This window comes from Candoia aspera, chromosome 1 (assembly GCF_035149785.1).
Source record: "Candoia aspera isolate rCanAsp1 chromosome 1, rCanAsp1.hap2, whole genome shotgun sequence".
NCBI lineage: Eukaryota > Metazoa > Chordata > Lepidosauria > Squamata > Boidae > Candoia > Candoia aspera.
In genome coordinates this window covers 16,349,406-16,377,389 of record NC_086153.1, presented here as the reverse complement: position 1 = coordinate 16,377,389, position 27,984 = coordinate 16,349,406, and the positions used below count along the sequence as shown (strand labels likewise).

General features: G+C 42.5%; 1 protein-coding gene across 1 annotated transcript; it reads left to right on the top strand.

Annotated features, from left to right (window-relative positions):
* Positions 1 to 15,877: 15,877 nt before the first annotated feature.
* Positions 15,878 to 27,780, top strand: LOC134488644 (uroplakin-3b-like protein 1). The gene is made up of 5 exons (XM_063291106.1): positions 15,878 to 16,115; positions 18,019 to 18,241; positions 21,281 to 21,357; positions 26,331 to 26,460; positions 27,553 to 27,780. Exons 1-5 carry the CDS (start codon positions 15,878 to 15,880, stop codon positions 27,653 to 27,655), a joined length of 771 nt encoding a protein of 256 aa, XP_063147176.1. The 3' UTR covers positions 27,656 to 27,780.
* The last annotated feature ends 204 nt before the right edge of the window (positions 27,781 to 27,984 follow it).

Below are 27,984 nucleotides of genomic sequence, written 5' to 3'. Positions count from 1 at the left end.
GATACCCCACCCACCCCCATACATACCCACAACCTTGCTGCTAGATTCAATTCATGCATTGTCATTTGTGCATTGCAATCTCCTTGACTTTTTGTAGGAGAATTCTGGGCCAGGAGTGTGCAAGCCAATCAAAGCTGGCTTTGCCCAGCCAGGAAATCCATTTACTGCCCTTAATATGAGGCTGGCTCTAAGAGCATCTGGGTCAGGCTCAGGCCTTTGCTTGGGCAACTCTGGCTTTGCATTGGTGGCTCATCCATATTTCCCCACTATCTGCCCTCCTCCAGTGGGTTTCTCTCCATTTCCCAGAGTGCCTGCCTGGGTCTGCCTACCGACTCTCACAGGCCTGCTGAGGCTTCCTGCAAGTGCTGGCACCATAGCTGCCTCTGAGCTCCCATCTTTCTCAACCTCAGCAACTTTAAGAGGTGTGGACTTCAACTCCCGGAATTCTCTAGCCAGCATGCTGGCTAGGGAATTCTGGGAGTTGAAGTCTATACATCTTAAAGTTGCCGAGGTTGAGAAACACAGGCTTAGATAAAGCAAAGAAAATAGAAAATAGGATATCAAGAAGGAAATAGGAAATAGAATGCTTAAACCTTCTTGTCTTTTAACTCCTTAAAAGGTAAATTTCTCCCTCAACTTGAGCTAGACTCCTGGTGATGATATGGACAAAGACATGTTGTTTTCTGAATTCCCCCGTTCAATCTTTATTCCTGGGATTCCTGATGGTCTCTCATCCCAAAAGGAACCAGCTCTGTCCCTGCTTAACTTTTTTCAGATGATCCAAGCCAGCTAGATAGCATTATCTACAGTAACCCTGGGTATCTGTAAAATCTATATTTGCAAGTGCGTTTCCCACTATGGCCTCTTCATGTTAGTTTCATTTTCTCTGCAACAAATGGTTCTGTACTAATTTTTGGTGCAGGCTGCATTACCGAGTTGACCTTTTTTTAAAAATTATGGCTGCTTTCACAAGAAAGCTGATTGTATTCACCAAATAACCAGTATTCAAAATATGTTGAAAACAGTAGTTGAAAAGATAAAAAGAATGCAGTTCTATGGCATTTAGCATCTCTATATACAATTTACACTCCAGGCTAAATATGTATCTTGCCCTTCTGGTCCCAATTTTAGTCTAGTCCAGTGTTTCTCAACCTTGGCAACTTTAAGAAGTATGGACTTCAATTCCCAGAATTCCCAGCCAGCAATTCTGGGAGTTGAAGTCCGCACATCTTAAAGTTGCCAAGGTTAAGAAACACTAGTCTAGTCTAACGAGTTCTAGGCCTCCCTGAAGCATGAAAGTCAGCTGGATGACTTTGGGCCAGTCACTGTCACTCAGTCCAACCTACCTCACAGGGCTGTTGTGGAGAAAATAGGAGGTGGGAGCATTATGTATGCTGCCTCTACAGAAATAAAGGTGAGATATAAATCAATCAATCAATCAATCAGATACTTATTCTCTTAACATAATATATTATGTTTGGTTGGTATTCCTATATGTATGAATCATGGGGGCAGTAAATTCTGTACATAGTTTCCAGTGTGACTGTGCATGGCTGTGTATCTCTTGTCCAGCACATTTTAAAATCAATGAATGTTCTTGTTTTAGTGGCACACCTTTACAAGCCAAAGTAAACAATCCCTGGAAACCATTTTCTGTGATCAACACATCATATCAGAGATTTTTCTTTCTGGAGCTTTTCCCCACAATTGAGTTAAAGTGTTTGCCCATCTTTCAGTCAGCTAATAACTATACCAGCACAAAATGTGCTGTGCCTGTTGCTGATCCCTATCCTGCCTTTCTTGCCAGTCGCTGCTAGTCCTCTGGCCTCTGTTCTGACATCTAAGTGATGTTAGAGCCTAGCAGATAGGACAGATGTGGACAGTCAGAGTAAAGGGGAATGTAGAGTAGAACTTGAAGAGTAGTACAGCTCAGGATGGTCTAAAACTGCCTCTTCCATGGGCTGGGACCAGAGAAAGGCAAGTTCATGGGGACTGGGCAGAATGAGAGATGTTCACAGGATGTGCAAGTCATGGATCTGTGCAGCTGAGGAAAGGCCCCTTCTCAGGAGAATGACAAACACAGGGACTCATAGATGGTGCCATACCTCTCAATAATGAAAATAATGTTTTTGCTACTTTCAAGACACCTCGTTTAATTTGCTTTGTGAACCTGTAGATCTCTTCAGCTTTCCACCCACAAGCAATTCACGTCTAGTTTATACAATTTCTATTTTGGGTTTATTTTTTATTTTTTTCCCCTGGGTTAAGATAGGGAGTATGATGCATTTCAGTGACTCTTATTAGGCACATTCTGCCTGAATGAATGAAATTTGATGTATTTCACAATAACGATCTCCTCTATTGATTTAAAAGAGAAGGTGATTAATAGTCTTTTGGTTAGAAAAACAATACATACCAGCTGTGCTCCAAACATGCTGAATTTGGTAGTTAGCTTGGTTAATGTTAATCTTGGTGGGGCAGGGGTGACTGGCTTAGTATGTTGTGTGAAGCAAAATGCCTTTGATTAATTTATGATTCAACAAATTCAGTAGGCCAATTAAGTGTGTTACAGTATATGAACACAGCAAACAACTCAGGGCTATTTGCCTACAGGCCAAACAGATGTGATATTTGTTGTGCAATCTGGCCTTGCACATTGATTAGTTTTAACAAAATAAAATAAAATAAAATGGGGAAAGGGAACCAGACTGGATCCTGGCATCTATTAGTGTAACTTTCCCCCACCAAGTACTGTACTGAAAAGATAATTCAAATGCTACAATATGACTATTCCTACAAAGTTTGGGATCATGCAAGCCAAGGCATTCCACACTATGGAAGCGAAAGTTGGACTTTGAAGAAGCAGGATAGGAAGAATGTTGATGCTTTTGAACTTTGGTGTTGGAGAAGACTCCTGAGAATACCGTGGACAGCCAAGAAAACAAACAAATGGATCATCAAACAAATCAACCCAGAGTTCTCCCTCAAGGCACAAAAAAACAGGCTCAAATTATCCTACTTCAGACACATTATGCAAAGACCTAACTCTCTGGAGAAGGCTCTAATGCTGCAAAAGGTGGAAGGAGAGTAGAAGAGGATGACCAGCAGCCAACTCAGTTACAGTGGCTATGAGTGCACCACTGGAAGACCTGAAAGACCAGGTTAGGGACAGATTGTCATGGAGAAAATCTATCTATGTGGTTGCTAGGAGTCAGCAACAACTTGATAGCACATAATCAATATTTGATCAACTCCCAGAATTCCCATCCAGCGTGCTATTTTGTGGGTTGGGATTCTGGGAATTGAACTCCATCATATTTGGTAGACATCAAATTAAGGAGGGAGCTGGACTCTTAGAAATGACAGCACTTTACACAGACCTGTCTTCATTTTAACAACAAAGAAAATAAATTAGGACTAAAGTTGGACTGTGACATTAGCAGAAAGATTTAATGCAGATCTGCCTTGGATAAACAGAGGCAACCCACATATTGGATAATTTCAAAAGTCTCCTGAAAATCACAGATTATTGCCAAGTGCAAGCTCTCCCTTTTCTGGGCAAAGAAAGAGAAGGCGAGGCTGGGTGATGAAATGAGAAGGATTTTCATAGCCCTCTTTCAAATCCCTGATAGGATGTCACCTAGAAAGTCAGACCATATTCTGTCTTGCTCAAAAGTTCAGGATGTTAAAGAAGTTAGGTTATAGGAAGAAAGATTCTGATAGAAGGTTAAGAAGAAAACAAACTTCAGCAGGAAAGGCACTTTGACGGTGAAACCAGTGACCCAAAAAGACAGAGGTCTCCCCTTTGTTGGATATGTGTATTCAAGCAGGGGCTAAACAGTTCTTGCTGGAATGTTTTGATCTGGATTGCTGCAGTGAGCAGGGATTGGACCTAACCGGTGGAAGGTCCCTTCCAACTTTATGAGTCACTGAGAGAGAAAGGGAGAGAGAGAAGCTGTAGAAAAGGAATGAAAAGGAACAGACCTGCCCATTTTTCACTGCCTTGGATATACAGGAGGCAACTTGAATCTGCCTTGGATAAACAGAGGCAACTCACATACTGGATAATTTCAAAAGTCCCCTGAAAATGACAAACTAATGCCAAATGCATTAGGAGTTGTGTAATGCCAAGAAGTTAAGTTATAGGAAGGAAGATTCTGATAGAAGGTTAAGAAGAAGAAGAAAAAAAAAAACTTCAGCAGGAAAAGCACTTTGATGGTGAAACCAGTGACCAAAGAGACAGAGGTCTCTCCTTTGTTGGATACGTGTATTCAAGCGGGAGCTAGACAGTTCTTGCCATAGAAAAGGAATGGAAAAGGAACAGACCAGCCCATTTTTCACCCTTGGTTCCAATGGTTTCAAGCTTGCCCACAAGTGGGGAGTGGCAAGTGCTTTGTATGTATGCATGTCAACCGTGGTTCACAATTGAAATGATCAGATGAGTCAATGTTTTTCATTGAGGGCAATCATTACTCATCAGTTCAAGTACAACCCCAAGAATTATTTCAGTAATTTGGGTTTCAGTGGAAAAAAAATGACCTCAGTCTAAGCTGCAGTCCATATAAAGATTCGTACAGGAGGATGCTTCAATTAATATTCTGCCCCTGTGCCTCAAGGGTGTCCGTGGAGGGTAGAAAAACTTGAAATCTAAACTTTATTACGGCCAAAGACCGGCACAGAGCAGAGCATAAAGATGTTTTTAAAAAATCATATGATGAAGAGGGGGAAATGTACAAAACTAGTCAGGGTATAGTCCAAACTGCCATGGTAGGTACTAAAAGCCAAAATAATAAAAATTCAAAGCTATAAGAATAGCTTACTAAATGCAGATAAAATGGGTAAAATTAAGATAAAACTAGAAGCATTCTAAAATTACCCTATATAAAATATATTAGACAGTGCATGAAGCAGGAAAATAGCCGTGCATAAAAGACATGAGTTAAAATACCTGGCCAAAACCAGAAAAGGTAAGTGTAAAAAGGAATTAACTACTCCAAATATATATATATATATATACATTACAAAGGAATTTAGGAGAAAAAAAATCTGAGGGGAAAAAAAAACTGTATTGGTAACATTTCGGGGGAACCAACATCTTCCTGATCTTACATGCTGCCACACAAAATTGTGCCACATTATACAGAGTGTTTGTGCAAAATGTCAAGATGGCCACTGTCACCACTCAATCAAACCCCAGCCCTTTTCTATGTGTTGTATGACACATTTTAAAAAGGGACAGAGCTTTGATCATGTAGTTGCAGCCACCATCTTGCCCTTTTTGACCCCTCTTATAGAGACCCTCCCATCTAGAATCTTGCTCTGATGGCCCCACTGGTTTATTCCAAGAACATGGTCCTGGCCAGAAAATGCTTCCTAAGGCCCACATGTCATTGCATTCCACTGTCACAAAAAAAATTGTCAAAGAAAGAAAGAATGAATTTCTCTTCTAAACAAGTTTTTAAAATAACAACCCGTCATAATCTGGGTATGAAAATTCTAGTAGGCTGAGCCAACATCAAGGCATCCCTACAACCTGAAGTTGGAATTAATAGTTTTGAAGTTTTTGCCATATGGGGTGAATGCTCAAAAAGGATGCACAAAAACTACATTTGTCATTTGCTTGCTTCACATCTGTATGTATTTTTATCTTTGTTTATAAATGATGCTTTAATAAATCTTTAAGGGGGAAAAAGAAAGAGAGAAGTCCCCTTTCATTGAAATGAGAGCATTTTGTGCTGAAAAATGAGGTCTGCTTTGGATGTGCAAGAGGGACGCGGTGGTGCTGCGGGTTAAACCGCTGAGCTGCCGATCGGAAGGTCGGCGGTTCGAAACCGTGCAGCGGGGTGAGCTCCCGTTGCTCGTCCCAGCTCCTGCTCACCTAGCAGTTCGAAAACATGCAAATGTGAGTAGATCAATAGGTACCGCTTCGGCGGGAAGGTAACGGCGTTCCGAGTCGTCATGCCGGCCACATGACCCGGAAGTGTCTCTGACAACGCCGGCTCTAAGGCTTAGAAACGGAGATGAGCACCGCCCCCTAGAGTCGGACACGACTGGACTTTACGTCAAGGGAAACCTTTACCTTTACCTTTACTTGGATGTGCAGGCAAACTTATACAGTACTGTATAAGTACTTTGACCTCTGCCATTCCCTTGACCTCTAGCTCATTAATTCACACAGGGGGTGTCAGCTTGGAATGTCTCTTAGACAATGGAGTTAGTCTGATGCCATCAGCAGCTGAGAGAAGGATCCCCCAAAGGCATGAGTTAATCTGTTGAAGGCAAGGTGAATCAGGTCAAAAAAGCCAAGAGGGCAATCGCTACTGCACCATCAACGTTCTGTCCCTTTGGTACATGTATTAACATTGCACACACATGCAAAGGGGAAGGGTGTTTATGGTGCAGTCATGTTGACTGTTTTGATGCACACACACACACATCCTGGACACACCTTACATCCACAGCACATCGATCAATTCAGATTCAGATAAGACAGAGGAATACTGTACGTGGGGAGGACCAATGATGAGACATGCACAAATGTTGCAACTTATGTATTTGCATCAGTCATCAGGACACAAGTATGCAAGGGTGGTATTTGAGTGCTGTCATCATTTCCAGACCAACTCAATTTTTTTTAGATTTTTTTACCCTGCCTTTATTATTTTTATAAATAACTCAAGGCAGGGAACATACCTAATACTCCTTCCTCCTCCTATTTTCCCCACAACACCAACCCGGTGAGGTGAGTTGGGCTGAGAGAGAGGGACTGGCCCAAAGTTTGCTGTAGACCCTACTGAACTGAATGCAGGATGCTAATTTGCTCCTCTGAGATACTAGATGAGATATCCCGCTTTATTTAGTAAAAACTCCTGCCCATCTCATATTTAATGTCATGTTAGTTTGGTCCTTGGTGTTAGCAGGCAGCAAAGTTGAACACTTGCTAAGGTTCAGCTGAATTTAGTGGCCCACCTAAAAGAGTGCCTCTCTCTTCTCGCCTCCTTGGGGAATTTTGTGTGTGCATTTGTGTGAAGGGGGGGGGGGGATTGCATTTAGAATGGACAACCACTTGTGAAAAACTTCTGTATGCCACTTTCAATCTGGATAAGCCTTCCCAAAGAGGAGAGAAGCATCTGAAATGTATTTTCTGTTACTCATACCACAGTAAAGCATAGAAGTAAGGAATTTCTCAAAATGGCTGCCACCATACTTATTCTAATTGTTCATTGGTGTTTCCTGGAATCGCTTCCTTCCCTCCATCGCATCCCATTTCTGGAATACTGAGGCTGTTCCTATTATCATCCTAGTTAAATCCTAGTTAAATCTTACCTTTAAATGGCTTTAACCTTGTTTAGTTTTTTATGATTCTTTGTTAATGTAACACTGTCAACTGCATTTATTATTTTGGTTATTAAAAAGGCAGGGTTTGTTGTTTATTCGTTTAGTCGCTTCCGACTCTTCGTGACTTCATGGACCAGCCCACGCCAGAGCTTCCTGTCGGTCGTCAACACCCCCAGCTCCCCCAGGGACGAGTCCGTCACCTCTAGAATATCATCCATCCATCTTGCCCTTGGTCGGCCCCTCTTCCTTTTGCCTTCCACTCTCCCTAGCATCAGCATCTTCTCCAGGGTGTCCTGTCTTCTCATGATGTGGCCAAAGTATTTCAGTTTTGCCTTTAATATCATTCCCTCAAGTGAGCAGTCTGGCTTTATTTCCTGGAGGATGGACTGGTTCGATCTTCTTGCAGTCCAAGGCACTCTCAGAATTTTCCTCCAACACCACAGTTCAAAAGCATCGATCTTCCTTCGCTCAGCCTTCCTTATGGTCCAGCTCTCGCAGCCATATGTTACTAAAAAAGGCAGGGTAAACATGTGGATTTATATAAATCAGTTCCCTCCAATCAGTTGTCGTTGAGATCTTGGTTGGGGAAGGTAGGAGCATTAGTCCAACATATCTGGAGGTTGTCAAGTTGAGACAGTCTGAGCAGAGGGTTGTCAAGATGAGTTGTTTTTCAGGATTCACCAAAGGCTGTTCCCCATTTAGGAAGCACTGAATTTCACGGTCCTATGATTCTGCAGTATGTTAACAATCAGAGGTGGTGCCAGGTATGTTCTAATCAGCTGGTCCCATCTTTTCAGAAACTTCTGTTTACATTTGGTGCTTGTCCATGCATGAGTATTAGCAAATGCTCATGAACATTTTCTTGTTGTTTACATGTATTCTGTTCAAAGGAATGGTTTTGACCAGGTGAAAATAACGTACAGCTAGGTGTGGCTTGATAGATAATACTGTTTTGTTTTCCTTCTTACTATGACAATTCATATTCACCCATTGAAGGACAATATATAGATAAACTCTGGTAATAGGAAGTACTTAGTTACTTAACATATAAGCAAATGTATATTTAAACTATGGAGGGCACTGCAACTAGATAGGGTGGAAACCATCGATTTAAACGGAGACAAGACAAATGTATACAGGATAGGAGTGTCCCACTATGTATCTGTCTGTCCTTTCAGACCTCTGGAAGAAGTTTTTGCAGTATCACAAATGGACAATTGCCAGGGGATAATTAGCCAAGAAGGGCCTTTGAGGATGTGGCACCATTGCTACAAAACTCCCTTCTTTTAAAGCTGGGCCAGCTGCCTTCAAATACTGCAGTTTTGCCAGCTGCTCAGGGCATACCACATTACTAGGTTCTTGGTACACTCTGTTGGTGTTATAAATGCTGATTGCTATCTATGATGGTACAATTGTCATATATTTTATTCAGTTTTTTAGCAATCACCTTACTGTTTTTCTGTTAAGTGTGATGTCTGCTTCTTAACAATAATGGCATCAAAGTTTGGGTTAGTAAACTTTAGTACCTACTAGTTAGGTTAGAGCAGTTTCTCAAACTTAGCAGCTTTAAGGTATGTGGACTTCAACTCCCAGTATTCCCTGGCCAGCAGGAAATGCAATCCCTGCCAATGTTTTCTGACTCTGCATCAAACATAGGGTTTTCTGTTTTATGCCAGATCAAACCCCTCTAATGTTCAGTTTGTGTGCTGTGTTTCAATTGCCTGTAAGTAAAACGCTCCATCCCAAATGTCTGCTGGATCTGTTGTGGGAATGCCCCTTCTCCCCTTGTCTCCAGTCACTGCCCCCACTGCCAATTTTAACAAGGTTCAGTGAAACAGTGCAACAATGAGCCTCTTTTTTTGACAAATGAAATGGACAAGAATTCAGGTAAAACGGAAAAGAGTCCAGATGCTTTCCTTTTCTGGCCCATGTGATAGACAAATAACAAAACCACGGTGTTTTCTTCCTTCTTTCTTTAACTAGTCCTGGAGGGCTTCTTTAGGAGCAGGGGAACCCATCCCTTGGGGCCAGGGCAAATATGGTCCAATCAGAACATTAAGCCATCACTGTGGCCAAAGCAAAGGACGGTGTTGGAATACAGAAAGGGACTTCTTCAGCCAGATTCATTTCCAGGTAATTTACATGTGGGAGAGAAGCAGGTGAAAGCTGTTGGCAGAGTGCTAGAATGGATTTGGCCCAGGAGAGATCAGAAAAGTCGCACACCAGGCATTTCTATAAAAATAAATTTATTTACAGAAAGCACAAAAACATATTTACAGGCTTTTTGCTGAGAGGAGAGATCTCTCTCAGCTGCATACTCTTTGCAAGCCAAAAGAGAAGGAAAACTGAAACCAAGCTAACTGCCCTTGCTTCAGGCTATTAACAACTATTAACACCTGAAAAGAAGACAATTAAATTCAACCTCCTCACCCGGCCAAAATCATTTGTTACCACAGTAACCTTAATCTGTAGCAGAAAACAATATACCAAACAAAAGCTGCCATGTGGAAAAGCCCTTAGGTAGTTCTTACCTCAAAAATCAGAAAGAACTTGCTTTATAAACTAGCATTATGAAACAACACTGAAAGAAAGTTGAGTGTATCTGACTGGCTACTGTGTGATGCAGAACACTTGTGTTTTAACCTTCCCTGACCCTCCTCTTTCTGGACAGAGGTGTGAATTAAACCCTAGAGATGTGATTAAGCAAAGGGGGCCTTGGGAAAGTGGAAAGAAAGCAGACTCATTTGTGACTCGGAACCCACTGAGGACATTTTCTCTAAAGGTCCTTCAAAATAATAGGGACAGTATCATCTCCAATTCATTGTACTGCTAATTCTCTCTCCCCATTTCCTTTCCTTCCTGAAAAATGGTTCTGTGGGTCAACCTTCAGTCCTTTAGAGCAGTGTTTCTCAACCTTGGCAACTTTAAGGTGTGTGGACTTCAACTCCCAGCCTACCTAACCTAATCTGTTAGGTTTTGACACCCATCACCTTGGAGGGAAGTCAGGTGACTGAGGGACTTGAAATAAAGGTAACAGAGGCAGAAGAAGACTCAGCAGCAAAGACAACAAATGTCATGCTGGTACAATTTTTTGCCAGGTAAAAGATAGACAGAAAGCACTTCAGCTCAGGGACATATTGTATTCCTTAATTTATGCATTTTATTACTTATGTTTCTTTCCCCCCTGGGTCTCAAGGAGGCATATACAGGCTCTCCCTTCATTTTCTCCTCAAAACAAAATCACTGAGATAGGTTTGGCTGAGAAAGAGTGATTTGCACAGATTTGCCAGTGAGGGTGTGAGAGGTAAAAATTTTAATGTGTAAATAAGTTCAGGCTAGTGAGCAAAAGCAACGCCATGTTAAATACTTAAACCAACACGAAGTCAGAAGGAGATAGTGGGGAAAACTCATCAAATGATAAGGGCTAAACTCATCACTTATCATGGCAATGGCTAAACTCATCATCTGGTAATGGCTAAACTTATCAGGGCAACGGCTAAACACATCACCTAATATGATAATGGTTTAAAACAAAGGCGGCCGGAAGATTGTAAGTCTGAGAGTACCCAGCCAATGGGGAAACGGATAAAGAGGAGCGACGGGACAGGAAAATGTATAAAAATAAACTTGAAATATTGTATGGTGTGGCTTTTCTTTTGGACACGTTGCATCGTGCTCCTGGAAAGTCCACCATGCTTTGCAAACCGTAGAAGCTCAGAGAGAGAGCGAAATAAAGTCTTTTTCTATTCCTAAACTCAAAGACTGTTGGAGTCTAATTTGTTTCGAGTTTTGTCACTAACAAGGGTGACTTGAAGCTGGATCTCTCTACTGCTAGTCCAGTACTTTAACCATCACACCATACTTACTTAATGTTGGGTCAACCTGTGGAACATGCAAGATCTTGAGAAACACATCTGCTTCCACAGTAAATCCCTACCCTTTCAGTTCAAGATCTCCAAGACAAAGAGCCTACACCTTCAGTTTTTTTCTGAAATTAAATCACCTCTACCTGGCATCCAGAGAATGCCAGTCCAGGTGAGATACTTTTCAACTCCCCTCCCTATAGTCCTCTTTGTTCCCGTTGATCCGCTTGCTTGCTCACATTCAATTTACCTCTCCCTCTTGAAAACTAGCCTTACCTGTTTGCTGCCAGCCCTCCCTTGCCCCTTTCTATTGAGGAAGAAGAAGAAGGAAAATGTACAGGTGTTCCAAAAATGGATGAGATGTGTGGGCGAGGCCTGATGAGGCAGGACCACAAGTGGGGTGGTGAGGGTGGAAAGAAACCTCTCTATGCAACTCTCCCAGAGGCACTCTCCTAGGACAGAGAAGGAGACAGAGGTGATGGAAGTGATGGCTCTCTCCATGGTGCTTTTGATTGGGATGACAGTCAACATTGTACATGCAGAAGGTAGGAGAGTTGCTGCTTTGCTGTTGTTTCAGTGAATTCCATGGGGAATTTTCAGTGAATTAATAAAATCCTCATTTGGAACTGAAGGTATTAAAGATAATTTGCTATGTCTCTAATCCAACACTCTCAGGCTAAATGGGCATTCCTCAGCAAAATGCAAATTCTTTAGGGTAGGAGGGAAAAGGATGTAGATGGTATATGAGTATACTGAATGAAACATGGTGGAAGATGCAGGGAGGGGAGAAATGTTCCCACAACAAGCTAAGCTTCATTAATTTTTTGCTGCTAAAAATGTCTCGGTAAACCAGTCAGTTTGGTGGATATATGGTTCAAAGTATTATGCAAATCTAGAAAACTAATTAATTCAGTAATCAGATTAGGCATGTTGTGCGAACACAGCCTTTAGATTGCAATTTCTACCACTTGCTAATTATGACTTGTTCTTATTAATGAAGTCCTAATTTGTCAGTGTTCATGGGGAAAGTCTGAAGTATAAGTGATTTGGTGGAAAGAGAATGAATGATGATCTGTATAGAGACCTCTCCTAAAATTAGGACCATAATTATGAAAAGGTCCATTCAGACTGTTCAACCCTCAATTCTCCAGTTTCTGTTTTCAAAGAGTAAGAATTATGTTCAATGACATTTTTAGACTTAACTTTTGAGAAGTTTTTAAATTATCGAAAGCATAAACTGTCATAGGCAACAACCTAGTTCAACAGATCATGACATGAAACTGAAGTGGAAAAGTTGTTTGAAAGCCAATCAATGGAAAATGTTCTAACTTCTTAAATAGTTATGGCTATGAAGAATCCTTGTAATACATCTAGTAATCATAATCTAGCTGATGTCCTAGTATCCCTAGATTTATATGGACAATTTTCTGGTTGATGTTCTGTTCAATTTTCTAGTAATATACACATTCAGACAACTAAAAAGATGAAGAGTTTCTATTTTAAAAGTAAGATTTGTTTCCAGATAAACCTTTATTTCTATTCTATTTTTTGAAGAACTAAAACTATGGTTTGTGATATAGCAGGCAAGTTTGTATAGCCGCCATTTAATACAGAGACCCTCCAGGGTTCAAGAGCTGGATCCCCTGAAATATCTAAGCAAGGATCTCTCCAGAAACGCTACAATTCCCTTTAAAATATGCCTGGCACCATGTTTCCAAACAGCAAGGTCGGTTCTAAGCTTCAGAGGCATCCATAGGAGGATTCAAAAAGTCAAGATGGCAGACACAACTTTGTGATTGAAGATTCAACCCTTTTGGGTGTGCATTGCACACAAAAATAACAGGCCGGACTATGTGCAGTTGCATCAGCCATCTTGAGCTCACTGTGGGTGCCCCCACTGTGGGTGCCCCCAATAAGGGCAACTGCAGGGGTGGGAGGTGTCAAAAATGTCAAAATGGCAGGTGCAGCCAAGTGATTGAAACCCTGTCATTTTTTGACATATTTTGCACACATTGCACACACATAAAAAGGGATGGGGCTTTGGTTGACCAAGCGCACCCACCATTTTAGCACTGTTGACTTCCCTTGCAGATGCCCCTGCCGTCCAACTTGGCTAATAATATTTACAACAGAACAGCCTTGCCATCTAACTTTACTAACCCCCATTCTCCACATCCACTCACAATTGCTTCCACCAATCAATCTGCTTCTCAGGCTAATAGTTCAGCAGGAAACAGACTCCACAGGGATTGCTGGAACCCTACTTTATTGTTGTAGGGTATAATAACAGAATCTTGAAAGCCTGGCAGAGATTTTCTCCCCCCCCCCCCCGCCCGCTTCTTATACCAAAAAGAATCAAGGTGGACCTATCTTGAGTTTCTTTCTCACTCCTTCCTCCCTTCTAGGGCTAAGCTGTCCTTTACATAATAGCTGTTGAATTCCTTCTTCAAGGCCATTTCCATACTCCTCTACAGTGTTTTATTAAGTTCTCAAATCTTTCTTAGCTGCACTCAAAGATGTGAGGAGCCAGAGTGGAGAAGGTGTTCCATAATTAGGGGGCCATGTCCCAGAATTCACACAAACAGCAATAGGCCCACAGAAAGAGGAATGAGGCCCCTGTCCCGTTGCTCATGTCGTATAAACAGGATCAGGCCAAGACAGGAACTGGGATAAGAAGTGGGTAATGACTAACCGCAGGGGCTTATGATTCACTGGGCAATCCTCCCCGCCCGATAAAGCACCAGCTTCTCTTTCCCCCATTAGCTGAGCAGAGTCAACTCAGTCTCCACATTCCTTTATGCTTCCTCAACTGCCCCTTTCTCTCTTAGCTGAAGGAAGGGCAGCCTGGCTGGGCCGAACAGGTGGGAGGGGAGCCTGTGCTTTCTCCCTGTTATTTACTGCTTACTCATGAGTAGCCTTTCTTCTTTCTGTCAGAGAGAGAGAAAAAGGCTACCCAGCCTTGTTTCTTCAATGCTTATCCCTTAGGCTGCTTCTTTCTAGGCTGTTTTCCTTCTTCCTTTCTCCTAGCTATTGCTCTGAGGCAAACTTTTGCTGCACTTCTTTCTCCCCATCATCTTTCTCTTGCACCCAGCTCCCTAACATTTATATTAACTCTTGATTTTTGTTTTTAGCTTCTATTCATTGCCAGAGATCCCTGATTCTAATTTCATTACAACTCTAAGCTGTGAAGCGACAAGCATTTTATCTCTCATTTAATCTTTATCCTCTGACTCAGCGTTTCTCAACCTGGGCAACTTTTTCTGTGTGTGCATTTAAAGGGAGGCTGACTGTACTTGGGTGCATCATGATGTCAGCTCTGCCCTTTTGTACTTGGGTGAGACATCATAACCCAAGTGTAAAAGGGGCAGAGCTAGTGTTGCAGCTCATATTTCATCATTGCCCTCCTTCTTCCTTATGGATGCCCATGGGTTAAAACTAGGGTTACTCAACCAGGGTTCTGTGGAACCCTAGGGTTCTACAAGAGGTCACTAGGGGTTCCTTGGGAGATCACGATTAATTTAAAAAATAATTCCAAATTCAGGCAATTTCACATTAAAGAGGTAAGTTTCATTCTTTATTTTCAGTTTAAGAACACTGCTAACGCAGATATACAGGCCTACCCATGAAACAAATGTAATAACATCGTAACTTCCGGCCTATACTTGAGCCTGAATGTGCAGGGGCTCCCCGAGGCCTGAAAATTATTTCAAGGGTTCCTCCAGGGTCAAAAGGCTGAGCAAGGCTGGATTAAAACTGATGGTTTTAACTGCACCTCCTCCCCAGCCCCATCACACTTTAAAGAGAGTGTTTGGTGGATCTCTCTGCAGACCTGCAATGTTTGGTGGGAGGGGAGGGAAACAAGGTGAGGAGACTCCACTGTTCCCTGTTTTAACATGCCTCTACCCCATACACCAATATGGTGCTATTTGCCAACATGGTGCCTGAGGTTGGATAGGGATCAGCCATGAAGCAGCAGATTTTACACCCAATAAACCTTTCTGCTAACTTAGGAACTGGCAGATAATATTTTAACTAGACCAGAAGGAAGAGCCTTCCTCTTAAAACATGCAAAGAAATGCTGGGGTTTAGTCAACTTTATGGCAGATGGGATTGGAGAAGGCTAAATCTCTCCCGTTTTGTTTCTTCATTTAATTCCTTCCTCCAGCATGCTCGTGGGGGTGATATAAAAAAGTAGGGGAGAGATATGCCTTTATTATCAACCACCAATATCCACAGGGGGTGGTTTAAAAGGCAAATTGACAGCCACAGCAACATGATCAAAGCCCTGTCCCTTTGTACAGGCATGCATCCAAAAGGGGCAGTATTTTGATTACAGGGCCATGACCACCATCTTGCCCTTTTTGACCTCCTGTGCAGATAAGGAAACACCACCACCACCATTTTGTTACTGCTCTAGCTTCCCATTCCTATGTCCAAATCTAGAAATCTCAGCTAATCACAGATTAAGTTCCTACTTGGGGACAGATGATATAAAGAGGCCAGGCTAAAATGTGTAATTTTACTACATATTTGGGGTAAAAGTAATAACAGCATTTCACCTTAACCCCAGTTGATCCAGGTCTCTGGTCTGATCAACAGGCTGGCCCTAACCACACCTCAAGGTTAACTGGATCAAGAGTTATTATGGGAATGCTTTGATTCTGCAATTATCTCTGATGATTAACCCACTGCAAAAAGTATTATATGGAGAAGCTTGTGCATTGTGGGGCCCAAATATAGAGGAAGACTCACTCTGTTTTCTTTTTCCAGAGCTGGTTAACTATATCCCTCATCTCACTTCTGAGGAAATGGGAGGGAAGATCACGGCCTCCACTTTTGTTCTAGAGCAGCCGCGCTGTGTTTTCAACGAGTCTGTCGTTAATATGATCTGGCTGGTTGTGGCCCTCAGCAAAGGTGTGTTATGATTCTTAGCAATGCACAAGTAATAATTTCTAAAAAGAAAGGGAATAACCAACCACCAGGTGGCCCTTTCAAGAGAAAAGATCTACATCACAGTTGCAGTGATTCATACTTATTGAGATATCAGCTTTGGGCGTTCCTGAAAAAAATGCTAACCACAGTTAAATTCCATAAAAGCCAGGACATGTGGTCAGTAACCTTACTGTGTAAACTAAATGCCTGTGCAGTGTTCTTTGCATGGGACAACCCTCTCTTTGAAGGTTGTCCTTGGTTCAGAGACAAACTATGGTTATAGTCTCAATGGTCCAGTTTAGTTTCAGGACAAAATGTTCCATCTGACAAACCTTTGGAAGTGCCATTATCACTTCACATAGGGTTGGATGGGGTAATTGCAGTCCACAGAACTTTTCTGCAGTCTGCCCAACAGTGTGGATTAAAATTCAGCAGCAGAATCAATGATTTTTGGCAGTGGGATTGGGGGAGGGTAGGAATTAAAATAGTTATTAAGCCTTCGCTAAGATCAACAGATTTATTTTAGCTTTTATCCCAAGTGGGATCAGACCTGGATGGGAGATCACCAGGAAATTCAAGAAAAATAGGAAAGAGTCATAAATATATAAGATGGGTGGCTATATAAATTTGAATAATAAACAAACAAATAAAAAGTTGAACAATCATCCTGGAAACCCACTTCCATGTTATTGCCAAGAAAACTACACAGACATGTCCACAGTCACAGGAGATATCTTTTACTCTTTATTTTTAAATGATAACAACAACAAGAATTTAACTTTGGTGCAATAGAAGCCAACTCTGGAAGCAAACATTAGCATAGTCAAAAAGTACTCAAAGAGCATTGCGTCTTGACTTTCCCTCTTTGATCCTTTTTTTTTTTTTGGTTCAGAAAGAAAAAAAAATGGCCAAAGCTATGGGAAAAGTGGGAGGTTGATATATACATACAAAAAGTTATCATCTGGATCAGTGTTTCTCAACCTTAGAATTTTAAGACATGTGGACATGTGGACTTCAACTCCCAGAATTCCTCAGCCAGCCATTCTGGCTGGGGAATTCTGGGAGTTGAAGTCCACACGTCTTAAAGTTGCCAAGGTTGAGAAACAGTGATCTGGACCTTTGTAAAGTTTGGTGAATAAGGCAGAACAATTATAGAAGAAAGGTCTAGGACCTGATGCAGGTGTCCCCATCCTTTTTGGCCTGATGTCACATTTGGAAGGTTGAGTCTCTGGAGGGATTCTGTCATGACAATCACACAACAGAAAAACCAAGTGGGAATGCAGCCGAAAAAACATGAAGGAAGAGCCATGTGACTCAAAAGACATCAAGGAAGAGCCACAGTTCCATCCTGAGTTCTGGAAAATTTGGGTTGGATCTCCAGTTTAGTTTGCATCCAGCACATTCCCTGTCCATCCCTATAGCCAGTTCAGAGCAAGCCCATAGGCCGCTCAGTTCAGCCAGCAAAAAAATAACGTAGCTTGGTGTTAATAAATAAACATCAGCAAGCAACAAAACAGTTAACTGGCAGAGCTGGACAAAGTCAGGCAAAAGCAGAACATGTGAGAAAGAGGAAAAAGGCAGCAAAGTACATTGTCTACACATCTAACTATCAAAAAGACAGAACTTTCCAGATCCACTGGAAACAAGACTGCGTGTAATAAGCATAGCCTGTCCCAAAGGGATTGGCCTTTGCTTATTCCAACTGTTACCTTTAATGTACCCAACAGTAGCACAATAAGATGGAAAGTAGGCCACCAGGTGATTCCCCCTTCTATTCTGCTCCATTAAAGAAACAGTTTGTTGGACAGGGAATGATGGATCTACCACTAAGGACTTCAGCTTTGTGGAGTTGGGGAAATAATCGCTTTATCCATTGACCCTGCAGATGTGGATAAATTCGTCAATCCTAAAGCCCCTGAGGGGCTGCCTTACCAATCTTTTGAGAAGAATTCTTATTACATGACTTTGAACACCACAACATCGAACTATCCCTGCCCAGAAAAAAGCGATCAAATTACTGTCCTGCGTGTGGGGAGTGAAACAGCGTGTGTTCTGGATCATTCGCGGCCAGATTGTAATGGTCCCCTCCCAGGCCCAGGGCCATACAGGTAAGAAAAGAACATTAGAAGTTTCCCTGAAGTTCTTTATAGCTTATAGCTCTATTGTCTGAATTAATATCAAAATAATACATGTTCCACATGCATACACTATATGGAAAGGGGGATGCATTTAAAGTATATAATTCTAGAGTCATACAATCCTGTCTAGCTATATTTCTATATACATTATGTTAATTTTGTCCAAAGCTGCATCTATACATCACAGATCAGGCATGCAGGCTATTTTTCCACAATGTATTTCTTCTGCTTTGACAATGCATAAATGGTTACCATAATGGCCTTGAATATCATGAAGGCAGAAACACCAGAAACTGTCCCTCCCTCCATTTTCTTTTTAATTAAACAAACAAAGCCTCATGTTAAAAACTAAAATGCAGAAGGAAGAAGGAAAATAGACAAGGGAAAAAAGCAAATGAAAATTAAAAGGATGAGAGGTTTTGTGTGTGTGTGTGTGTGTGTATCCAATCGTGTCCAGTTCTCGGAGACTGCCCAGACAACTCCCTGCAGTTTTCTTGGCAAGGTTTTTCAGAGGTGGTTTGCCATTCCCTCCTTCCTAGGGCTGAGAGAGAGTTACTGGCCCAGGGTCACCCAGCTGGCTTCCATGCCTAAGGCGGGACTAGAACTCTCATACCACGCCTGATTGGCTCTTGGGCTGAGAGAGAGGGACTGGCCCAAGGTCACCCAGCCAGCTTTCATGCCTAAGGCGAGACTAGAACTCACAGTCTCCCAGTTTCTAGCCTGGTGCCTTAACCACTACACCAAACTGGCTCTCATGTGCAGGGGGCCAATAATAACATTCTTACTCGCCATCTTGAATTTTATATTTTATATTTTTGCACTTATATATGTATATGTATATGTATTTATATGTATATGTATATTGTTTTATTTTAATAATATGCTATTCTCTATTTTTAACTGTTGTAAACTGCCCAAAGTCGTCGTTACGAGATGGGCACTAAGGAAATATGACAGATAGATAGATAGATAGATAGATAGATAGATAGATAGATAGATAGATAGATAGATAAATGCATACACAGGTGCTTTCAAGTATAAATGCAACATTTTAAACATTCATTCTCAGTATTGCTACTCAGAACAACACCTGTACAGTTGAAAGCAATCTGTTAAGAATAAAGCTATTAATATAACTAATAAATGGTGACTCGAGCTGCATACACATGTCCTTAACTGGGACATCTTTCACAGCTCTGTTTTCTGTTTTTCAGCCAAAGCACTCTTACTCCCTTTAAGCACCTTTAAATGCCATTGACCCAAAGGAAGATGTACTTTAGTTTTCCACATGAAAATATCCATACCCATTACAGATTAACTTTCAGGATAAGCAATGTTAGGCAGAGCACTGAAAAGAAATAACGAACAGTAAGCCAAAGAAATTAAAGGTGTGAGGTGAGAAAAAGAAAATAAAGGTAAATCTAACTTACATCAGCGCCATTTATTAACCACTCTGTAGCTTTTTAGCCTTGCAAATCATCTTTGCTTGCAAGACTTCCAGATGTCACTACCTACATTCCCTTTTGTTTTTAATTTTCCAGTGTTTTGCAATAAGAGATCTAAGATTTGTTCCTCTAAGAATGGGAGCTCAATCAATTATTTATGTTGCAATGGCTTATCTGCCTTAGGCAATATGGACAGTAAATCAACAGCAGGATTCATTGTCACAGGTTATTGGGTTATTTCTCCAAGAACCTTGGACCAAAAGGATGACTAATTGGGCATTGTCGCTTAAGATGGCAACCTGCACTAATTGCCGTACATTTCTGGTCCATTTCTTGCTATAAGTCATCTATTAGGGAAGAAATGAGGAAGGGTTTGGTAGCCAGGGGCTAAGCTAACATGGGTGATGGGAGGTTGGGAAGAGGGAATCTAGAGGAAGATTTATTTTTAAACTATGATTTGTCCATTTTAGAATTTACATTACAATTGTCAGATACTTCCTTTATTGATCTGGGACAATCAATCAATCAATCAGTCAGGTGTTCCCCATCTCAGAATGAAGGGACACTGGTTAGTTTTGGTGCTCATGTTCAGAGGAGGCTCCAGAAGTCAGAATGAAAGGAACTTGGAAGTTCCATCTGGCCCAGGAGCCACTGGTTCTCCACCCCTGTACCAAGGCTGCCACACCGAATTCTTATGAGCCAGTTTCACCCCCAAAACACATCCTTTTTCTTTCCTACCTGCCCTGTTGTTCAGGAAGAAGGTTTACCTGCAGAATTTCCACTCCCTGTGGATGGAGGCTTTCTACTGATTATTTAATTCTTTCTTTTTCAGTTCTTTTCTAGCCTAGGAGCGTGGTGGCCATGAAGCTCTGCTCTATATGACATGCACATAAAAAATAGGTGGAACTTTGACCTGACCACCATCTTGACTTTTTCTGACACCTTGCAGACACTCCTGCTCTAATCTCTGGTCACCTGCCTATTCCCCACCTATGCTTGCTTTCTTTTTACAGCTGATGTTCTTGTTAATGACATCCGCTCTGAGTTGCAATTGTTTTTAATGAGGTCATTTTATAAATCTCTCATTTTTGCCTTATAACCCTGGATGGTTCCCCCCTCCATGGTAATTTTGCCACATCTATATTTCTTTTCTCTTTTTAACTATTAAATTAACATTAGCCACAGGGTAGAAATTTGCTAATCAAATTAACAAACAAGGCAGTGGGGTTCTTAAGCAAGAATTCCCCACCCAAGAATTCTGAATCTTGGCATTTAAAAGGCAGCTGACGTGGGGAGAGATGCGGGGGTCCATATGTGACATAGCTATTTGGTTTTTTTTTCAAGACAGAATCCAATCCATCCTAATGGTAAAGCTTAGAATGGCCTTACCCAAACAATGCTTTCCACAGGCATCAGACTACAAATGCCATCCTCCCCAGCCTCAGTGGGTGTTGAATTGAAGGGCCTGTGGAAAAAAAAGTTGACATTTATTTTAAAAAAGCAATTGCTGACAAATTTTGGAACACCCTCCCTGTCACTTTGACATACAGCCTTCTCTTTCCAGGGTCAAGTTCCTGGTGATGAATTCAACAGATGTCATAATGGAATCGAAATGGTCCAATCCCATCACACTGATTCAAGGTAACTAGAAATGGACACCACTGGCACCACCAGTCACATATTCAGCCTGTTGAAATCCCATTCATTTTGGTCAGACAGTCACACATGGACTTAGCCCTACAATATTTTGTATACCCTTATCAAGTAAGCCTCGTTAAATTCAGCTGGGCTTCTTTCTGAAAAGGAGTGAAGCCATTGTATATTGAGTTTGCCTTTCCCCCTGGGAAGGTTTTTATTGTTGTGATTTTTGTCACTATGTGTTATTTTCAACCCCCTGTAAGCTCCCAAGAGTCACTTGGTGAGTGGGCAGCCTTAGAAACTGGGGGCTAGTTCACTGTGCAAAGCATGATGTGTTTAACCATGATTTAGTGCAGTGTTTCTGAACCGTGGCAAGTTTAAGGTGTATTGACTTCAACTCCTAGAATTCCCCAACCACCTTGCAAGATTGATGTCAGCCCTTCAAGGTATACCAGACTAGGATGCCAGAGTTATGAATGCTAATACTACTTTATTATAAGGTTCAGTAACAGAATCTTGCAAGCCTTCATGTGCCTCCCCCCTCCCTTTACCTTCATGAGAATTAGGGAGGGTTGTGTTTGAGACACTCACGCAGATTACATTTCTGCCCCAGACTCAGATTTCTTTTATCTGATCATTGCCTTGGTTGTGTTTCTTCCTCCTGTTCCTCAAGGTTATTCCTACTGTCCATTACAGAGGTAGAGGTAAAGAATTTTGTGATGGATCTTGCTAGGGTTCACAGTAAAATCATAGAATCATACAATCATAGGGTTGGAAGGGACCTTGGAGGTCTTTTAGTCCAATCCCCTGCCCAAGGCAGGAATCCTCATACCATCACAAACAAATGGTTGTCCAGTCTTTTCTTGAAAACCCGAAAATGAAAATTGAACATGAAGATGAGCGGGAACAAATTCTGTCCAGCCTTCATTGTTTTCTGGGAGGAAAAATGTCCAGCACACATTTGAAAATGTTGAGATGCCAGCTCTTGGGTTTTTCTTTCTTTCCACAACAAAAACACCCTCCATTCTCAATAAAGCTGAAGAAGCCTCTGAGGAAGAGTCCATACGTTCTGAGTGCATGAGATGTTTGTTGCTGAGAAATAGAAGAAAAAGCCAAAATATTCCATATGTATTGAAAATAATATTTTCAAAAATCACTCATTCTCACCCTCCATTCAAATATGTCAGTATATTTTGCCTGATCATAGGCAGCGATGGTCCATTCCTCCACACGGTGCCGCTGGAAACTGCCCCCCCATTTGGGGTGAGACCAAGCTGAACATGGACCCTGACGTCAGGCCATGGCGACAGGTCAGTCGGTATTTTAGTCGCAACAAATGGACCAAAAAAACTATTAGGGCGTTCCCTGCAGGTGACGCATGCTGGCCCTGCCCGACCAATGCAAGAAGTGAACAAGGGCTACTGGTTCAGAAGCAAGACCATTTAAAGAAGCTAGCTCAAAGGAAACAGATACCACTGTGAATTGCTACAATTAACATTGGAACTCTGACTGGACGCAGCCACGAACTAGCCAAAGTTTTGAAGCGCCGTTGTATCAACATGGCATGCCTTCAAGAGACCAGATGTTAAGATCAGAAATCCAAGGACATTGGAGAGGGTTACAAGCTGATTTATCAGGGCACATCCAATAACAATGGTGTTGCCATCATCATGAGTAAGGACCTACGCACCTGCGTGCCTGAGGTCCTGAGGTACTCTGATTGCCTCATGTCTGTCATTATTGACACCCCCACTCCAGGTGTTTTCTGCCTGCTCCACAAACAGGACTTGACGAAGATACCAAGGATCAATTCTGGATTGAATTACGGGCTAGAATCTCTGCCCGCCCTGAAGAAGATCTGCTACTTCTTTGCGGTGACTTAAATGGACATGTGGGAAGCGCCTGGAATGGATACCAGTGCCATAGGAATCAAGGCTATGGAAGCCACAATGAAGATGGATTATGAATCCTTGACTTCGCCAAAGCAAATGATTTCGTAATCTGCAATACTTTTTTAAAGAAACGTTTAAACCATCTTATCACCTATACCAGCAGCTGAAATAGTAGTCAGATTGATTATATTCTTCTGAGAAGGCATGATTTTCCTGTTGTATCCAACATGAAGGTTATTCCCTCTGACCTTCTTGCCCCACAACATAGGTTACTCATCACAGATTTAAAAATAACATGCCATAAGCAAATGAGCGGCATCATAGGTCCTGAGAAGATCAGATGGTGGAAGTTACAGAACCTTAAAGAAGTGATGATCAGGAAAATCACATTTCCACCTATTAATACTACCTCGAGTGACACCACATGGCACACATGGCAGAGTCGGCATTCTGTGACTCTGTTACCACCATCGCCAGAGAAATCCTCGGCATCACAAAACCAGGCCACCAACATATTGGGGCATGGGGCCAGGTTACCTGAGGGACTGTCTCATCCCCATAACATCAGCCTGTCCCACCCAGTCATGCAGAGAGGGCATGCTACAGATCCCATTGGCAAGGGAGTTCTGCTTGGCAGGGTCCAGGAGGCGGGACTTCTCTGCAGTGGCACCCACCCTCTGGAACATTCTGCCCCCAGAGGTAAGGCAGGCCCCTTCACTCCAGACCTTCTGGAAGGGTTTGAAGACCTGGTTCTGCCGCCTTGCCTGAGACGGGAAGGTCAATAGCTCTTCCTGGGGCTGGCTGGTGTCGTAGAGTTCTCCCTATCGAATGTAATCTCCGCCACTTGGATTTTATATTTATATATTTATATATATTATTTTATCGTCTGGTTCTTTGTTAGCTAAGAACTGACCGAGTTCTTTAATGCTGTAACGAGTAATGGCTGTGTACCGACTGATTGGTCAACGAGTATACCATCCTCATATTTAAAAACAAGGGTGACCCAGCCAACTGCGCCAATTAGTGCCCAATTCACCTCTTGTCCCATACTATGAAGATCTTGGAAAAAAATTTGGACCAGCGCATTCACAACATCGTCCAACTCACCACCAATCAATGCAGCTTCATCAAAGGATGCGGGACTACCGATGCCATTTTTGCAGCTCACCAGCTTATAGAGGAACGCCGAGAGAAGACCGAACCATTGCACATGGCATTCCTAGACATGGAAAAGGCTTTTGACCGTGTTCCACACCAACTGATTTGGTATACCCTTCGTGATCACGGGGTGCCTGAATTACTCATCGACTGGGTCAAAATGCTATACAAGAACACTAGTAGCCATGTGCGATGCTCAGCTGGCCTCTCTGACAGTTTTCCGGTGACAGTTGGAGTACACCAAGGCTCCGCGCTGTCGCTGCTCCTATTTATATTAGTTATGGATACCATCACACGAGACCTGCAACAAAATGCACCCTGGACCATACTCTATGCTGATGATGTCATGCTTGCTTCTACTACTAGGAATGAACCACAGTGGCAAGTACAGGCATGGAATGACCGCCTCAGCCATTTTGGACTCCACCCAAACATAAAGAAAACAGAGTACCTAGAGAATGTAACCACCCATGGGATGCTCCAAATAAATGGAGGAAACTGTCCTAACAGCCAGGAACCATGCTGAGACAAGGAATAGGTCTCTAGTGTTTTATTACTGCTACATAACAGAGAATCCTAACAAACTGAAGAAGCGTGGGAAAAACCCAGACATATAAACCCCAAAGACTAAGGCGGGCCCGATTTGTGTCTCTTTGAATGGCCACCTAATTCCTCAATACTACGCATGCGCTTTACAGCCTGGATGGGAGCCCCCTGCTCGCCATCCTCACTCATGACAGAAACTTAAAGAAGGTGGATATCTTTCGGTACCTTGGCTCCCATCTCCAAGGTGACGGTGGCATCAGTGGTGATGTGTGAGCGAGGGTAAATGCAGCCTGGTTGCACTGGCGAGAACTCACTGGTGTGCTTTGTGACAAACAAATACCAACCTGTCTCAAATCTAAGATCTATAAGATGATCATTCGCCCTGTGGCACTGTATGGAACTGAGCGTTGGGCAACAGCAAAGGGTATAAAGAGCCTCCTCCATGTTATGGAAATGCGTATGCTCCGCTGGATATTGGGCATCTCCCTGCTCCATCATGTCACAAATGATGCCATCCGACAACAACTAGGTGTGTCATTAATTACAGAGAAGGTGAGAGAAAGCTGGCTTCTTTGGTATGGACATGTCCTTAGAGCAGAACATTCCACTGTTGCCAAAATAGTTTACCATCTTAAAATTGATGGCCAGCGGCCACGAGGGCAACCAAAACAGAGGTGGCAAGACACCATCAATAAGGACATGCAAATTGAGGGTCTGCGCCCTGAGGATGCGGACAATCGGGCAAAGTGGCATTTCAGAATCCGAAAAGCAGACCCCGCGATAATGGGAAAATGCTAGGAAGAAGAAGAAGAAGGAGATTTTGCCTGATCATAAATCTGCCAGTGTGGAAATACACTTTTCAAAGCAGGAAGTACAAATCCAGAAAGATTGGAATTATATCAATCTACACTGGTGTAATGGTATGTGGGAATGACCTCAGGAGATGGGGGGAAGAGACGCTGCCTAGGGAATGATCACATAAGAGACAGCATAGCCTGCAGCTGGATAGTGGGTGGGGCAAGAGGCTCAGAAGAGACCCTCCCTGATTTCCCAGAGGTAAAGGAGACAGCGGGAGAATTCTACTTTCAGACTTGCAAGATTCTGTTAATGTAGCCTTACAATAAAGTAGAATTAGCTCATCTGGTTGTGTTTCCTCTCTGGTCTACCTGGGGAGGCTGACAACTGGCCAGAGGTGCTTCTCTTCAGTTCCGCACACTCAGAATAATTCAGGCCCACTTTCCTGCATGTCTTGATTTAAAAAAAGGACTTCAGTGTAGGCATTACAAACTATTCTCTGTCCTGGAGGAAGGGACACCATTTCTAAGCCGGTGTTCTGAAAGGATTACATGATAAAAATATAAATTATTTGTTCTTCCCCAGGGAGAAATCCTAACAGCATTGTTGTGGGGCCCAAACAACGGAGAACTGGGACGATCATCATTGCCACCATCCTCTCCATCCTCTTTGCCATTCTCCTGGCTGCACTCATTGCCGCCTTGATCTATAAATAGTATGTTTCATTTTTTTAGATTGTTTTTATCCTGCCTTTATTATTTTTTATAAATAACTCAAGGTGGGGACCATACCTAATAGTCCTTCCTCCTCCTATTTTCCCCACAACAACCACCCTGTGAGGTGAGTTGGGCTGAGAGAGAGTGACTGGCCCAAGGTCACCCAGCCAGCTTTCATGCCTAAGGCGGGACTAGAACTCTCATACCACGCCTGATTGGCTCTTGGGCTGAGAGGGAGTGACTGGCCCAAAGTCACCCAGCCGGCTTTCTTGCCTAAGGCGGGACTAGAACTGATGGTTTCCCAGTTTCTAGCCTTGTGCCTTAACCACTAGACCAAACTGGCTCTCTCATTTATATACAAGGGAGAAATTGAGTCTTATCCTGGCCCAGCCAGGCTACCCCGAACCATGGAGGAAGGGCCTTTTCCTACACTCTGTGGTATGGTTTTTTCCTTGATGTTGTGAGAAAGTTCACACATCGCCTTAGAACATAATCTCATTTGCTTGGTTTTAGGGATAAGAATCTAGCCGTTGTGATTTGTAGACTCTTATTTTGAGCTTCATACAATGGGTGAGGCCAGCCAATTGTGGCTTACTCAAAACCGTGTTTCACAAAAATTTGGCTCAGCACAATAGGCAAACTCAGCCAATAGATCAGTCTGGAAAGTCCTCCCAATCACGAAATCAGGCCAGGGGGAAAAAAATGTCCTTGCTGAATCTTGCATTTTGACTGAATGAAAGGGACCAACTATTCTAGGAAATGATGAGCCTAGCGCAAGATTTTCTACTGTGGTGGAAGTTTTCCGTAGTCTTTGGCAGGTCTTCCCCATATCTGCAACCTGAGATTCTACAAACTGAGAACCTTCTGTTCACAAAAACTACATTTTTCTATTTGGTTAGAGGCAGTCCTTCAGATAGCTTCCTGCAACCCAGGGGCATAATCCCCAGCCTACAGGCACTGTGGGAAGGCTGCCATAAAACAGATGGGGAAATGTCAATCAACTAGGTAGACTAACCCAACTTTCCCACATAATTCTCAAACCCTGTATCCTATCCCATCTTCCTTCTCCCTTTGCCTTTTCTTTTCCACAGTTCCAGCATTTGTGACACTGCCAATATTGCGAGAGTGCAGGATCCGACAATAGTACGCTATACCACTCATCATATACATGATCAGTCGTCCTACAAGTTATGAGCGGCTACATTGCTGAGTATCAGTCAGTGTCTTCCTTCCATTTTCCTTCCTGCTTCCTGTTTCATTTATTAATTACAAACTTCCAGTCATGTTTTATGTTTGAAAAAAGACTGCCAGCTCTCATTCCTTGCCTGCTCAGCAGAGTTAAGAAAAGGGGGGAGATGAATGTGGCTATCTTAGATTAAACTATGATTATAGATTCTATAATGATTATAGTAGGGACGCGATGGCGCTGCGGGTTAAACCGCTGAGCTGCCGATCGGAAGGTCGGCGGTTCGAAACTGCGCGGCGGGGTGAGCTCCCGTTGCTCGTCCCAGCTCCTGCTCACC

Excerpts from the sequence above, each read along its gene's own strand:
- LOC134488644 (XM_063291106.1), top strand. The coding sequence starts at position 15,878 with ATGATTAACCCACTGCAAAAAGTATTATATGGAGAAGCTTGTGCATTG. Across the intron at positions 16,116-18,018 it reads GGTTGTGGCCCTCAGCAAAG|ATGTGGATAAATTCGTCAAT; the intron begins GTGTGTTATGAT and ends TTGACCCTGCAG. Across the intron at positions 18,242-21,280 it reads CCAGGCCCAGGGCCATACAG|GGTCAAGTTCCTGGTGATGA; the intron begins GTAAGAAAAGAA and ends TTCTCTTTCCAG.